The following is a 13621-nucleotide window of genomic DNA, read 5'->3' on the forward strand; positions in this document are numbered from 1 at the left end:
GGTTTTCACAGTATCTATTTTTTAGATCTGTTCTTTCTCCAAACGCTAGTCGCTATTCTGCAGTGCATACACCTGTTAGTTTAGAGTCCAAAAATGATGACAGGAGAAGAAACAAACTCCTTAAAATTAGGACATCTCACACTTAGGTTCTCAAGTACACAATTATTTTCATCTACAGAACCGAGACCAAGTGTCTGTGCTACAAAATTAACAGGGCTGAATCCTTACCCCACCACAGCAACAGCAGTATCGCTACTGCCCACAGCAGGACCAGGAATTTCCCAGGGCTTTAGCTGCTGTTCTGTTAAGATATGATTGGAACCAGGCTCTTGTGTATAGCAGTACTGAGAATCAGTGCAAAATTCTTCAATCGGTCACCATTTATGAAACAACTTCAAGATGATCCTTTACCCTAGCACAAAGCTTTACTTTATTCATCTAAACTTCTACAGAGGGGATGACAAATTTCTAGAAGTAGCCAAAATGCAGGTCTGGGGATTACCAAATCAGACCAATACCATAAAGTCTAGCTGAAATACCAAACACAATTTGCAACCGCTATTGCCTCTCTAGACTTAAAAAGGACTTTCTCAAAGCTTTCCATTCCAATTTACAGGCATCACCAGGGGAGGTCAGACAAATACAGTGTAGCCAGAAATCACATCCTGCAGCAGGGGCAATACCTCCAGGAGTGATGCAAGCTAGCCACCTATATAAGTGTTTTGGAGGCCTTACCTACAGAAGGCTGCTTAAACAGACTAAGTGGAGAATGGGGGGAAGAACATCATGTACACGTAAGTCTGAGTTTGAGATTAATGTATTGTTCTGTCTAATAAAACAGTGTATTATGTGAAGTTTTTTTTTTTTCAATTATTTGAGGAACAAACTTACAGCACCACAGTTGGTCATTATGAAGCTTGATAGAAGTGAGATTTTGGCAAGGCAGCTGAAAGACGCGGTTAACTTTCAAAGTGCTGATGTTCCAAACAATCACTGTTCCATCTAAACTGCTTGAGTACGCTTCACTGTTGGTACAGATTAAAAAGATAGTAACAATAGTATAGTGTACATTCATGTTCAGAACAAAGTGCACACACAGAAGAGACTTACTTGCAAAACAATCAATTTTACAGTAAGCCAAATTAATGTTCTTCATTTCAGAGACTGGAAGAGTAAAGCACAGTAACAATTTCCAACAGAAAATGGACTGAAGTCCAAAAGGCTTTGAGGCCAGATACTATCATTATTTTAACAGCAAACTGGTTCAATTCTTTTAAACAAGGTGACTAGAGTCTTGAGTGGACAGAAGCATGTCCACCCTGTGCCCACCAAGATGCCTAGGGAAGGATTTAAACTTCTTTTCTCCCCTCGCTATATTCTAGGTAGCTGGCTCTAGACAGCTGAAAGTCCATTTAAGCAACCAACAGCTCTGGGTTGCAGCCACACATCCAAGTTTCAAGCCGCTTATGTCTCCTACTGGAACTAAAGTATTCTAGTACAGATATTTTTTTCTTCTTCTTAAGATTATACTTTACAAACTCTGTATCATTGGAAACACTGAAGGCTAATTCAGAGCTCTAAGTGAACTAGAGCATGCATTACATCATTGTCCTGGTTTCGGCTGGGATAGAGTTAATTTCCTTCCTAGTAGCTGGTACAGTGCTGTGTTTTGGATTTAGTGTGAGAATAATGTTGATAACACACTGATGTTTTAGTTGTTGCTAAGTAGCACTTATCTTAAGCCAAGGACTTTTCAGGTTCCCATGCTCTGCCAGCAAGCAGGTGTGCAAGAAGCTGGGAGGGAGCAGAGCCGGGGCAGCTGACCTGAACTAGCCAAAGGGGTATTCCATACCATGGAACGTCATGCCCAGTATATAAACTGGGGGGAGTTGGCCGGGAGGGGTGGATCGCTGCTCAGGCATCGGTCAGCGGGTGGTGAGCAACTGCATTGTGCATCACTTGTCTTTTTCTTGGGTGTTATTTCCTTTTTTTTGTTATATTCCTTTTCATTACAATTATTATTATTATATTATTATTCTTAGTTAGTAGTGTATTTTATTTTACTTTAGTTATGAAACTGTTCTTATCTCAACCCACAAGTCTTACCTTTTTTTTTTTCCCCCTCCTCCTCCCCACCCCACTAGGAGGGGGGAGGGGGAAGTGGCTGTGTGGTGCTGAGTTGCTGGCTGGGGTTAAACCACGACAATCATGCACGAGGAGTTAAGTACAACAAAAACTTTCCCCATAATTCTCCTGAACATTGTTGCCTGTTGGATTTTCTCTCAATTTAGGACAAAAATATCTCAAAACTGTTTTTCTTTGCTACTGCACCTGAGAAAACAAATTATACTATCCCTTTTTTTTTTTTTTTACCTTTAACATCTGTTGTCTTCAGATGAGAAAACCTTTTTCAGAAGGTTCCAACAACACGTAAGCAAATTCTCCCTGAAACCCGGTTACACCTTCTGCACCACTGGCAGAGCTACGGCTGATGTCTGGTCTGGCCTGGGAGTTGCCGCTCCCATGGCAAAACAGCAGGTTAAGGCCTCCAGCCAACACTCTTACCAGTGCTACCAAAAGATCAAAAGCATTTTGCCTGAACAAAACAATAAATGTATTATTTCTTTTACAAACAGGCAGGAAAAATCCCGAAGCATGCTGTAAACATCTAGTCAATGATGTGCTCAAAGCAAAAATGAAGTGGTCTTTAAACTGTATCTGTACTGATTCATCATTGGATGCTGCCAGTTCCTGGCTGCTCTCATCCTTGTCCAAAAAAGCATTCCTTTATCCTCTTTGTTCCAAAGTACATAATGCTCTTTCTTTCAAAAGGAAATTCTTAGTTTACCATATACAATATGGAAGCTACAAAAATGGGCTAAATGAAGACTTATGTTAGCAGGATAAGCCCCCCACTTAAAACAATAAATTCTTTCCAACATCTAGGAAAATCAGTCACTGGTTTCCTGTATGGGCTCCTTTTCCTTGAGCACACGTTAACTTTTTGCCTTTGTTTCAGTCAAATAATTAAAGCACAATACTATATCATTTGGATCTTTAACTAGTCCTCTGCTCACCGCGGGCCACATTCTCTAGGCTGATGAATACTGTTCTAGCTACATAAAATGGCTTTCTGTTTAACCACAGGAAGATTCTCCACATGTCCATGACTCTTCTGGTGGTACAAGACGTCCTTTACATTTGCTTGTGTATGTATTTTTAAGAAGAAAACACTGTAATTAAATATACCTGGGTATTCCATTCTTCTTCTCCACAATGATGTCTGTAACATCAGAACGATGATCATTTAGTTGCTTATTGCAAGACATACTGTGGGTGTTGATTATATAAATAATGGAGTCTTGAGAACCGATCCACACTTGACTCTGTTCTACCATGATCATACAAGTCTGGGGAGAAAAAGCAGGATTATATAAAATCTAGAAGAAAAATCACTCTTTAGTGTAAGATGGAAAAAGGCTATATTAAGATGCTACAGTTTTCTGGTGATTACAGTAAGAGATCAAGACTCAGCGCACCAGTATCCTATCCTTTGCTCTGCTCTATAAATAACGAGAGAGGACAGATCTCTTTGCTGAGTTTATCCCTCAGGAAATAGGATTAATAATGTATCTTGGTAACTGACTCAAAGCTATGTTTCCTGGCCCAAACAAAGTAAAAGTTACAAAGGGCGTTAGGGGAAACCACAGAAGTTAGTGTATTTCTCTCTTCCGGATTGGAAGCTGTCCTAACCATCTAATATAAACATACTTCCTACTTCAGTTAGAAGTAGTGTCTAAGAAAATACTGTCTTCTCCTCTACTGTCTCTGGAACATCCTTCCCTCATTCAGAAGCTCTTCATTTCTCTCCCTCCTGAGTCCCATCAGTTCCAAACTTTCCTCCTCTTTACTTTCTCTTCTTTAAATAGGTCGGTATCCAACTCTTCTCCTGGATTTCAATCTTCCCTCCACCCAGCTCTTCACCATCAGCTTTACCTCTCCCTTTTTGACTCTCTCCCACACTCATCCACAGTAATGTTTCTCAGCTTTCACACAAGTGACCTATCCAATCCCTTTTCCTGCGTGTTCTCTCTACTGCGTGTTTTTCACTCAGTCTGCACCTCTGGTTCAGCTTCCCCTTTCATCAAGAGAGTTATTCTTTTCAGGTGGTCTCTCACAAGCAACTCCCTTTAACCTGCTGGTTGAGTCATCTTCTTTTAGAGTGCTATCTTTCTTTCAATATCATCTACCTGGTTTCCTTACACCTTTCCCCAATTTCCAGTTCTTCAGCACAGGTGACTTTTCATCTATTCTTAGGGCTCCCCTTCTCATCTTCTCTTTATATTGATTCTCTTATTCTTTCTCCTCAACTGTTTCAAACCTGCATTCCTGCCTCAAGAACGCAGGCCATTAGGCCAGCAGGCCCTCCCAATATCCAATCCATCACTTCTCACCAGTTCACTTGTTTCATTATGAATCCATTTTCCCTCCTTTCCCTTTTTCTCAAAACTCTCCATTTCTCCAAGTTAACTGAAGTGTCTTTCTACAACTTTTAAGGAACGACAGTGATTCAGGGTCATACAGGCTATAGCAACAAAAACACCAAGCTAAAGCAGCCATTGTGATGTGTGCCAGTCTTACCAGTTTAGAGCGGCCCATTTTGAAACAGTGTTGTTGAATAGACCAGGTAGATGCATCAAAGACCACCACTTTCCCCTCATTTAAAGCACACCATAGTTTCGGATGAGCATTGCCAGGTCTTTCTGAAGGGTCAAGATGCCCTAGAAATGAAGCAGAGAAGATAAGAGGTAAAAGAAAATAAAACACTTTTGCAGACGCATAGGAAAACCCGTATTAGGCAGAGCAGCTCTCTAACGAAACGCATCTGTGTTCTGGAACTTACATCACCACTTAATGAATGACACAGTTTTCACAATGACTTTGTGCTCGTTCTCAACTACTTGTTGAGGTCACCTGATGATTTAATCTTACACTTCTGTCCTGGTTTAACCCCAGCCAGCAACTAAGCACCATGCAGCCGCTCGCTTACTCCTCCCTCCCTCCCAGTGGGGTGGGGAGGAGGATCAGGGAAAAAAAGTTAAACTTGTGGGTTGAGATAAGAGCAGTTTAATAACTGAAGTAAAATAAAATATAATACTAACAATAATAAAGATATAACAGTAATTGTAATGAAAAGGAATATAACAAAAAAAACCACCAAACAAAAAAGGACAAGTGAGGCGCAATGCAACTGCTCACCACCTGCTGACCGATGCCGAGCAGCGATCTGCCCCTCCTGGACAACTCTCCCCTGTTTATATACTGAGCATGATGTTCTATGGTATGGAATATCCATTTGGATAGTTCAGGTCAGCTGTCCCGGCTATGCTCCCTTCCAGCTTCCTGTACACTTGCTTGCTGGCAGAGCATGGTAAACTGAAAAATCCTTCACTTAGGATAAGCGCTACTTAGCAACAACTAAAACATCAGTGTGTTATCAACATTATTCTCACGCTAAATCCAAAATACACTGTACCAGCTACTAAGAAAAAAATTAACTCTATCCCAGCTGAAACCAGGACAACTTCAGTTATTCAGAGCAGAGATAATCTTTTTCATTGATGACTAAGTACTTAGCTAACCAGGACTGCAGGAAGGCTTTTAAACCCTATGAAATACAACTAATAAATCCACTGATTCTATCTGCTCCATTAGAGTTCCACTTAGAAGCCTCATACTACAAAGAAAGAAAAGCACCACTGAATCCACCACCACCCACCCACCCACACAGAGTTGCTCCTGCCCAATTTCTTAACTCTGGAATTCCACTAACTTTCCCCTTTTGTCTCAAATTGCCCAAATACTAGGAATTACACATGAACTTACATCAGAAGACTAGTAAGGTTATGAAGTTAAGAGTTAGGAACTTCCAGAACTAACATATCTGCTACCTAAATTCATGCCCATTGCAGGCGGTCCTTACCTTTTTTTTTTTCTTCTCCAATGCTTTTTGAATTAGTCAGATATAAATGGGCCAAGTATCACAGAAAAGCTCACAAGGAAACTAATAATGCTTTCTTCAGGCATGGACTTAAATTACATGTGATGAGTAGTACATTAGATCACATACTACACAATGAGAGTCATGGGCATATAGGTCTGGCTGGGATTTCAAGAGGTGGTACACTATTCCCTGCACTGTGGTTCAACTGAACACCCCCATATGACTCTACTGAAAAATAAAAAAATAACAAGGAATATTGATCAATGGTGGAGCATCATTCATCCACCCTGCTCAATAAATGAGGCAGAAGTCTGAATGGGAAATCAGCACATTAACACATAATTGAAATCCATTATAAGGCATATACACACAGGAAGACAAATTAAGACTGTGAAAGCTATGCCTTGGAGTATCTTAATATGCAATATTACTGTTCTTTTTTAATGATTTTCCATTTTAGTATTCAACACACAATCAAAGCATGTCAGAATGTGAACTAAATCAGGCAGTCATAATACCAGGTGTTATGAGATAACATGCTTTATGGGCTAATTAAAGCTGGGCTAACATAAAGAAAGCAATACATCACCTTACCTGGCACATAAAGCAAGACATCTATTGCCTGTGGAAATGTCTCACCAGCTGAGGGGTTGATCTTGTGCTTTAATGTCTCTGAAGTTGTTTTGGGGACCATCATAGGCACTAAAATAGATTTTTAAGAGGTCATGAAGTGCACACTTAAGTGTGAAATAGATCTATAATTCTTATGAAATAATAATTCTGCACCATTTATTCACATTTCTCACTTTTCTTTCACTCTAGCCTTAGCTGACTAGGAGAGCCCAAACACCATTTGTATGAATTCCGGTAGCAGAAGCATGCATACAACACCCAAGCAGTCTAAACAGCCAAAACAAAAACACAGCATCCAACATGGAGACACACATACCAACTAAGGTTCTGACGCACAGAAGCAAAAAAAGCCACCCTCTAAGCTTTCTACTAGTACTACTTAATAAACTACGCCTGTGAAAGTGCAATCAGACTAACATGTTTTTATATTTCTACAGATAATCAGTTTGAAAACCAGAATATAAACAGAAAGAGCTGAGACAGATGATGCAACAACAGCAGGCTTTGTAGCACTGCTGTGTGACTGACCTTCATTTTTCATCCTGTCAAAATAAGACAGTTTAGAGGCTGCATATATGGTTTTGGAGGACTGCAGGGCACCAACCACAGCATCCATCAGGAGAACATTTGTCAGTGCTTGCTGAATATACTGAGGATCCTAAAGAGAAAAGTCTTGCTGTAGTTTATCTATTGCTCATTATTCTTACAAGTCTCCATGTTCAACAATCACAACGCACGTCATGCTTAGCACAAGCACTAGCCAGTTGCTGCCCTGCAGCATAATTCATGCTACTTGCAGTCAAACCCCACTCCCACGTCACATGTTCCACTCCCAAGCAAGGTCGTGGAGCAGGGAGCCAGGAGCCAGTGTTAATTCATTACACTGAAAGAATACTTCAGATCTGGCACAATCTTGATACAGGATGTGCAAACGAAACCATATGAATGGCAGTGATGGAAAACATACAGCGGACATAGGATGGATACCCATTTTCAAGCTGGATCTTTCTTCACGGGGGGGAAGTACCTATTATGCTTCATCTTGGCTAAAATGATTCAAATCCTTCCTGAAGGATCACCAACCTACATTTTCACTATTAAAATCATCAGTCATGAAGAATTATGTGGCTTAAATGGAAACCCTGCTTGTATGATCCTTTTTCTCAAGGTTTCTGTGGCAGAAGAATACATTTTACTCTATTCGTTGAAAGGATCTATAGTCACCAGGGCTCCAACATGGCAAAACTCTTTCTATGCATTATATTTTGAAGCAAGGTGGGGAAAATTTTCTACTAGTTAAGATCACTATTCTCATACGTTGTGAACTTCAGAAACTATTTCACAGAACTAGTGACTAAATTAAAAGTTCCATGCCAACGGATGAGAAAAAAATATCCTGTATTTTTAAATGTAATCTCTTTTTTCTTTTTTTTATTATTCCAGAAGTATTATATTTAGAAGTAACAGCAAAAATAAAATTTTATTACTTAGCTATTGTTTGCTGAAACCTAGAAATTCTAAGATTGATGCATGACTTATTTAGAACAGAGACAAAAAGCACATACTTCATACTTATTTGGTTAGAAATTCCCATATTTATACCTTGTGATCATCCGCCATTTTCTTTCCAGCCCACATTTCTTTCACTATCAGGTACCAGAGATCACACTCAGTTTTAAGGTTAGCTTCAAAGACTTCTTTTTTAGATAGTGTTTTAATCCTCAGAGTAGGTATTCTCAAAAGAAGGAAAGCTACAGTCGTGCTTTTAACATCCTGGAAAGGTATGAAAAAAAGAAAACAAGGAGGATGTACCATGCAATTACAGTTAAGGTGCAGCACTCATCCTACAGGGCAACCTTCTCTATTTCTAACTACAGCTAATTATTTCAATTGTCCATACACATCGTTAAGCAGAGACGGTTTTATGAAAATGTAAGTTCCAAACAACATCATACAGACTTCACTCCACAGTGGATACAAGCTGGCTCGCTGACACCACAGTCAAATAAGCACACTTAACGCTCATGTTATTAAACTTCTCTAGCTCTATATCCCATGTGCTGCACTTTGCACATTTCCATACATCTAGAGGTTATGACCTCTAGATTTTTATTCTATGTCATCTTAGCACCTAGCGAACCGTACTACATCAGCTCTGAAATTTTTGGTCCAAAGACCCAGAATTTTATCAAATCACTCATAAGTAACTGACTTCAGAGGTGTTCCCTACACTCCTTACTGAAACTTTAAGTTGAGAGATCTTTTTGCAGAATGGAACATGGCCTATATCCATAGGCATGCAAGAGAACAAGAAGTTACTTGATGCTCACCTCTATATCCCTGAAAGCAGCAATCTGGACATAGCCAGGACGTCCTCCTTCAGTCAAAAGGAACAAGCGCTTTTGGGTCAGAGCTATTTTTCCTACACCATAGTTAGTTTTAACTGAGCAGGATAACTTGTAGACACATTCATTTTTATCTAGATGCTCTATTACTGTTGGTGGCAGATTCACCTCTTGAGCTTCTGCTTCAGTTTCTTTCCAGTAGTTGTAGAAATCTCTGAATGTTTCAGGATCAATTTGTTTCTGATGTCCTAAAAATTTTTTAAAACCTCTTTACTATGAGAAACTATTATACAGATTTGCACAGAAAGATAGCTTTAAACTGATACTAACTTTCAAATTGTGCCTCTAACAGCATAATGGGTAAGCAAAGTGCAAAAACTACAAAACAATAGCCTGGAAAACAGTTAAGAGACAAAATTCTCCTCTTGACGTAGAAAGATTCCTCTGCAGTTAGCCTAGGCCATAGGTCCCATGTATCTGGCATCCTCCCTTCCACCCTACTCTACGGAGGGAGGGAGCAAACACTGTGCCAGTCTTGCTTTTTTAAATGCCTGCCAAAAATCCAGTCAGCCAATGGGAAAGAATTTGTACTTCCCTACTGAACTGAATACTTTTCATTATGACTTTCCAGTTCTTTATTCTATTGAATACTACTATATCACATACTTACCAACCTGGGATAAAAGCTAAAGTTATAACAGTTAAAGACTTCAGCAATAGGTACTCTAAGTAATTATTTTAAGAATTCAAGTGTTTGGACAGCCGAATCTCAAACAAACACAAATTCTTGCAAGACATATGCTACCTCTGGCTTCAGGAAGTCTTGCTATTTCGACCAATGTTTAATCCTTTGTGGCCACAAAATGTAACAGTTACCAGAGTAACTAGGCACAGAAAGAGAATTGAATGGTATTTTATAAAAGCACTCTCAAACTATGTTTTTAGAAATCAATCACAAGATTCAGATCTCATTCAGGAGAGAAGAAAGTTCTCTCCACTATAAACATAACCTCTCCTTTTGCTATGATGACCATCCAAGAGGAATTTAACTGTAGCTTCTTGAATTCTAGATTTTGTTAGTTTATTTTTAACAGACTGCCACCTTGCCATGTTACCTGGTGGTTTTATAACACAGAGGTGTTTTCCATTAGCAATTAGGACAGTCTTGTATTCACTTTACTCGTAATCTAAGCCAAAGCAGAATTGCACACCATGAGATCACAGAAGTATCTCACCTACACAACATGAAAAATTGTAAATTGTGTGCTCAAATATAAACAGATTCCTTGTCTTTATTGTGGATGCAAGTATAGACATTCTTGTTTACATTAAATCTATTCTCCATAATTATCCTAATTAAATAAAATTGTCCATAAAGCTCACATACTGTGAGTTTTTAGAGGCCCATAAAATGCTGAATAATAATTAAAAAGAAGAACAACTGGAGACAAAAATTTTATTTTGGTTCATAAAAAAAATGGTTTGAAATTGTCATTGCACCAATGTAGATAGTCACTAAAAATGTTTCTTACACTCACCTACTGTTAGGGCATCAAATAACCGATGTATAGTGTCTATATCTTTGACAATCCCAGATTCCTGGATTCGCTTCACAAAATCATCCAGTTGCATATGTGTTTTTGGCAATTCAAAATTTTTTACATGGTCATCTATTTTCATAACTTCTCTTTGTTTTTCCATCACTCGACTTATCAGCTTCTTCAGCTCAGGTTTGCGGTCTGCTTGCGAACGCTCAGAAGGAGGCATCGTTTCCACTATTTTTCTTACAAGATCAGTAGGGAAAATTCTTAAGTCTGTTTTATCTAGGTTCTGAAAGTCAGAAAGCGCATTTAGTAGTTTCCCTTGCATCAAGCTAATAAGTCCTCGGAGGTAGAAGTACCTTGCCAGCAATGCTGAGTTATCAGGTGGCAAGGTATTTATAGCTTTGCTGAGATGGTTGAAGAAGTCTGCATAGTAGGAGTGAACACACTGGAACATCAGAGGAAAGTGAATTTCTGGGATTTTGAATGTACTGACTGATTTGGAGGGCATTTTCACAGCTAAAAACAAACAAAAAAAAAGTACATTGATTAGTATAAGCAGTGAGTAAAAGTGCGAGTATCTTCACAACCAGCAATACTACAAACAACAAAAAGAATCCCCATCACAGCAACAAGCAATTACATCGCAAGAAATTCAAGTAAGATTGCAGTTGTGCTAGGGACACCAGTATATTCCTATGTCCATCGTCCTTATTATCAGAATATTCCCCAATCTGATAATATCAATTCAGGGCAGGGGGGTGAAGGAAAAAAAAAAAAAAAAAAGGCAAAAAAACCACCATGCAGTTTCTATAAGACTTGCTTTGTTAAACAGTGGTAAGCCTAAGCCTATGTTTAAAGGTAGTGGAGAACTGGACATAAGGTGAGTGAGGACTGAACATGGTTACTGACTCAGGAAGCAACTCTTCAATATCAATCCTATTGTGACCAATCAGTCTTTTGTGGTACAGCAAAACTTACAGCAGGCTACAGACTGGTTTAACATGCAAGGAGATGCACAGATGGGCCTCAGCTCAAAATGACTCAGCTCACCATTTCTTTCCAGGATCTGACACTGTTTCTGTGAAAATTATTCAGTGATGTCACCCATACATAAAGACAACAGGAAAGACACTGTATTTGTTCAACACGTTCTTCCCTTACCAATGCCTGTTTCTATTCTTCGAAGTGAGGAATTTCTAGTAGGGCCCTCCAGCAGCTTGATATCTTGCAGATCAGGCATACTGATTACCATACGCCTACTAATCATGTACTGTGGATTAAATTGTTTAGAAGCCATTTTCTCCATAGTCAGTCTTCTCGGGGTATGAAACATCAAGTTTAATCTGAGAAAAATAAAAATAATACATGACTAGTTTTAAAATTCAGTATACGTACACACCACATTACTACTTGATTTTTTTTTTGTATAATAGTATTAAATTACAATTATAGTACCAATTTACAATTTCAACAGCCATGGCTGGACATGTTCATATCACCCTTTTACAGTAATCTTAATAAAATCACCTATCAGTTAGTCATAATCTCATTCATAGATGACCTGATCTCATACCAATAGAGTCAAAAGGACTTTTATCACTGATATCAACAAAGATTCAAAACCAGAATAAGGAATGAGAAAACTTTACCTATCCTCTTCAGACTGGGTACTCAACTCAAGTCGAGCGAAAGCATCCATCTTTCTGTTCAGACGAGCTTTAAGAAAAGAGTGAAACATGTAGGTCTCCAAAACCTGTGAGACACAAACTGGTTAAGCGTGGATCATTTATAAATTAGATTTTTATTAGCATGCTCTTCTCATTTTCATTACCTTTACATATGCAAAGCTAAGAACTTCCAATTTAGCAATCATAAAACCAAAAATATTTGAAAGCTTCAACAACAGAAAACTAACTCAGTTTCCATTCACCTTCTGTATTTTCATGGTATTTGCTTAGTGGCAAACAGTAATCTCAGACCGCCCTCCAAAAGATGAAACCAAACAAAAATAAGAAAACTGAGCAAACCAGAGAGTTTTAGCTACAAGTTTAACAGTATATTTTCTGCCTATAACTAAGTGCTGATAATATTATCTATGGTTTAGAATAAGAAGTTTGTGGCACTTTAAATTAACATTATGCCATCAAACTGAAAAGACAAGTGAGTCATCTTTTCTCCTGGTAACCCCCAAAATTGTTCCCTGCTCAAGTAATTATCATGGTGTCAGCCAGAAATAATTTCTAAAAGGTCAAATTGCTACTTTTAGGATAGAGGACACCATAAAAAATGCCAAGTGTGAATTAAAAAGAGTGGAAAGGTACCATCTCCCACCATTGCAAATTGAAACAAGATGAAGGCTAGGATTTGAGGCAACACAACATGTGTACTATATAAATGTTAGTTGTAGCACAGGGCTTTTAGTATTGTTTGAAAAAAAGAATTCAGAAAACTAACCCGTTCAGCAAATCAAATGCAAACTTCATCAGGAGACAATATTGTTATAACCAGGAATCTTGTCTTTATGTTTATACAACCTCTAGCCTTTATAAACTTACTAACAGAAATAGAGTTGTATCTTTGAATGTAACTACGAAAAATTACTTTGATTAATGATATATCCCAGAGGCTTGCCTAAAGTACCCTTGTTAGTCTTGGAGTTTATCACAGGACAAAAAAAAAAACCAACAACCCAAAAAACCCACTGATCAGACATCACTGTATTTCTATGATGTTTTTAAAAAGCAAATGAGAAAGATTCAGAAGTAATCTAGGTACTCTGAAATTAATGGAAATATTTCACCAACAAATAGGTCATTCTTATTCAAGATGCCTCTTATCAATCCATTTGCAATGTATCCTGTAAAATGGCATCTGCAAAAGTATTAAGATTTCTGCTTTTAAGTATTTCTCCAGTAGATGGCATATTTTGTTGGCAATTGTATGTACAGGAGATGACAAGCTGCAGGAACTGAAAGAGTTTCTGGAGTTCTCTTAATATAATTCGAGATACCACTAGTAACTACTCCATATTGAATTTTACATAGACTGAATTTTAAATGAATTTTAAATTTCAATTCATAAAATTGCCACTATTT

General features: G+C 38.3%; 1 protein-coding gene across 1 annotated transcript in view; it reads right to left on the reverse strand.

Moving 5' to 3' along the window:
• DENND3 (DENN domain containing 3) overlaps window positions 1–13621 on the reverse strand; it is a 41725-nt gene that overhangs the window by 4846 nt on the left and 23258 nt on the right. The window contains exons 11-20 of the mRNA XM_050892606.1: window positions 12176–12279; window positions 11688–11869; window positions 10521–11042; window positions 8968–9230; window positions 8240–8410; window positions 7166–7295; window positions 6599–6706; window positions 4642–4781; window positions 3250–3410; window positions 892–1025 (exon numbers count right to left, since the gene is read on the reverse strand). Of these exons, the coding sequence (XP_050748563.1) occupies window positions 892–1025; window positions 3250–3410; window positions 4642–4781; window positions 6599–6706; window positions 7166–7295; window positions 8240–8410; window positions 8968–9230; window positions 10521–11042; window positions 11688–11869; window positions 12176–12279 (1915 nt within the window). The remainder of the gene's footprint in view (window positions 1–891; window positions 1026–3249; window positions 3411–4641; window positions 4782–6598; window positions 6707–7165; window positions 7296–8239; window positions 8411–8967; window positions 9231–10520; window positions 11043–11687; window positions 11870–12175; window positions 12280–13621) is intronic.

The sequence above is a fragment of the Gymnogyps californianus genome, chromosome 2 (genome assembly GCF_018139145.2).
Source record: "Gymnogyps californianus isolate 813 chromosome 2, ASM1813914v2, whole genome shotgun sequence".
NCBI classification, from domain to species: Eukaryota; Metazoa; Chordata; class Aves; order Accipitriformes; family Cathartidae; genus Gymnogyps; species Gymnogyps californianus.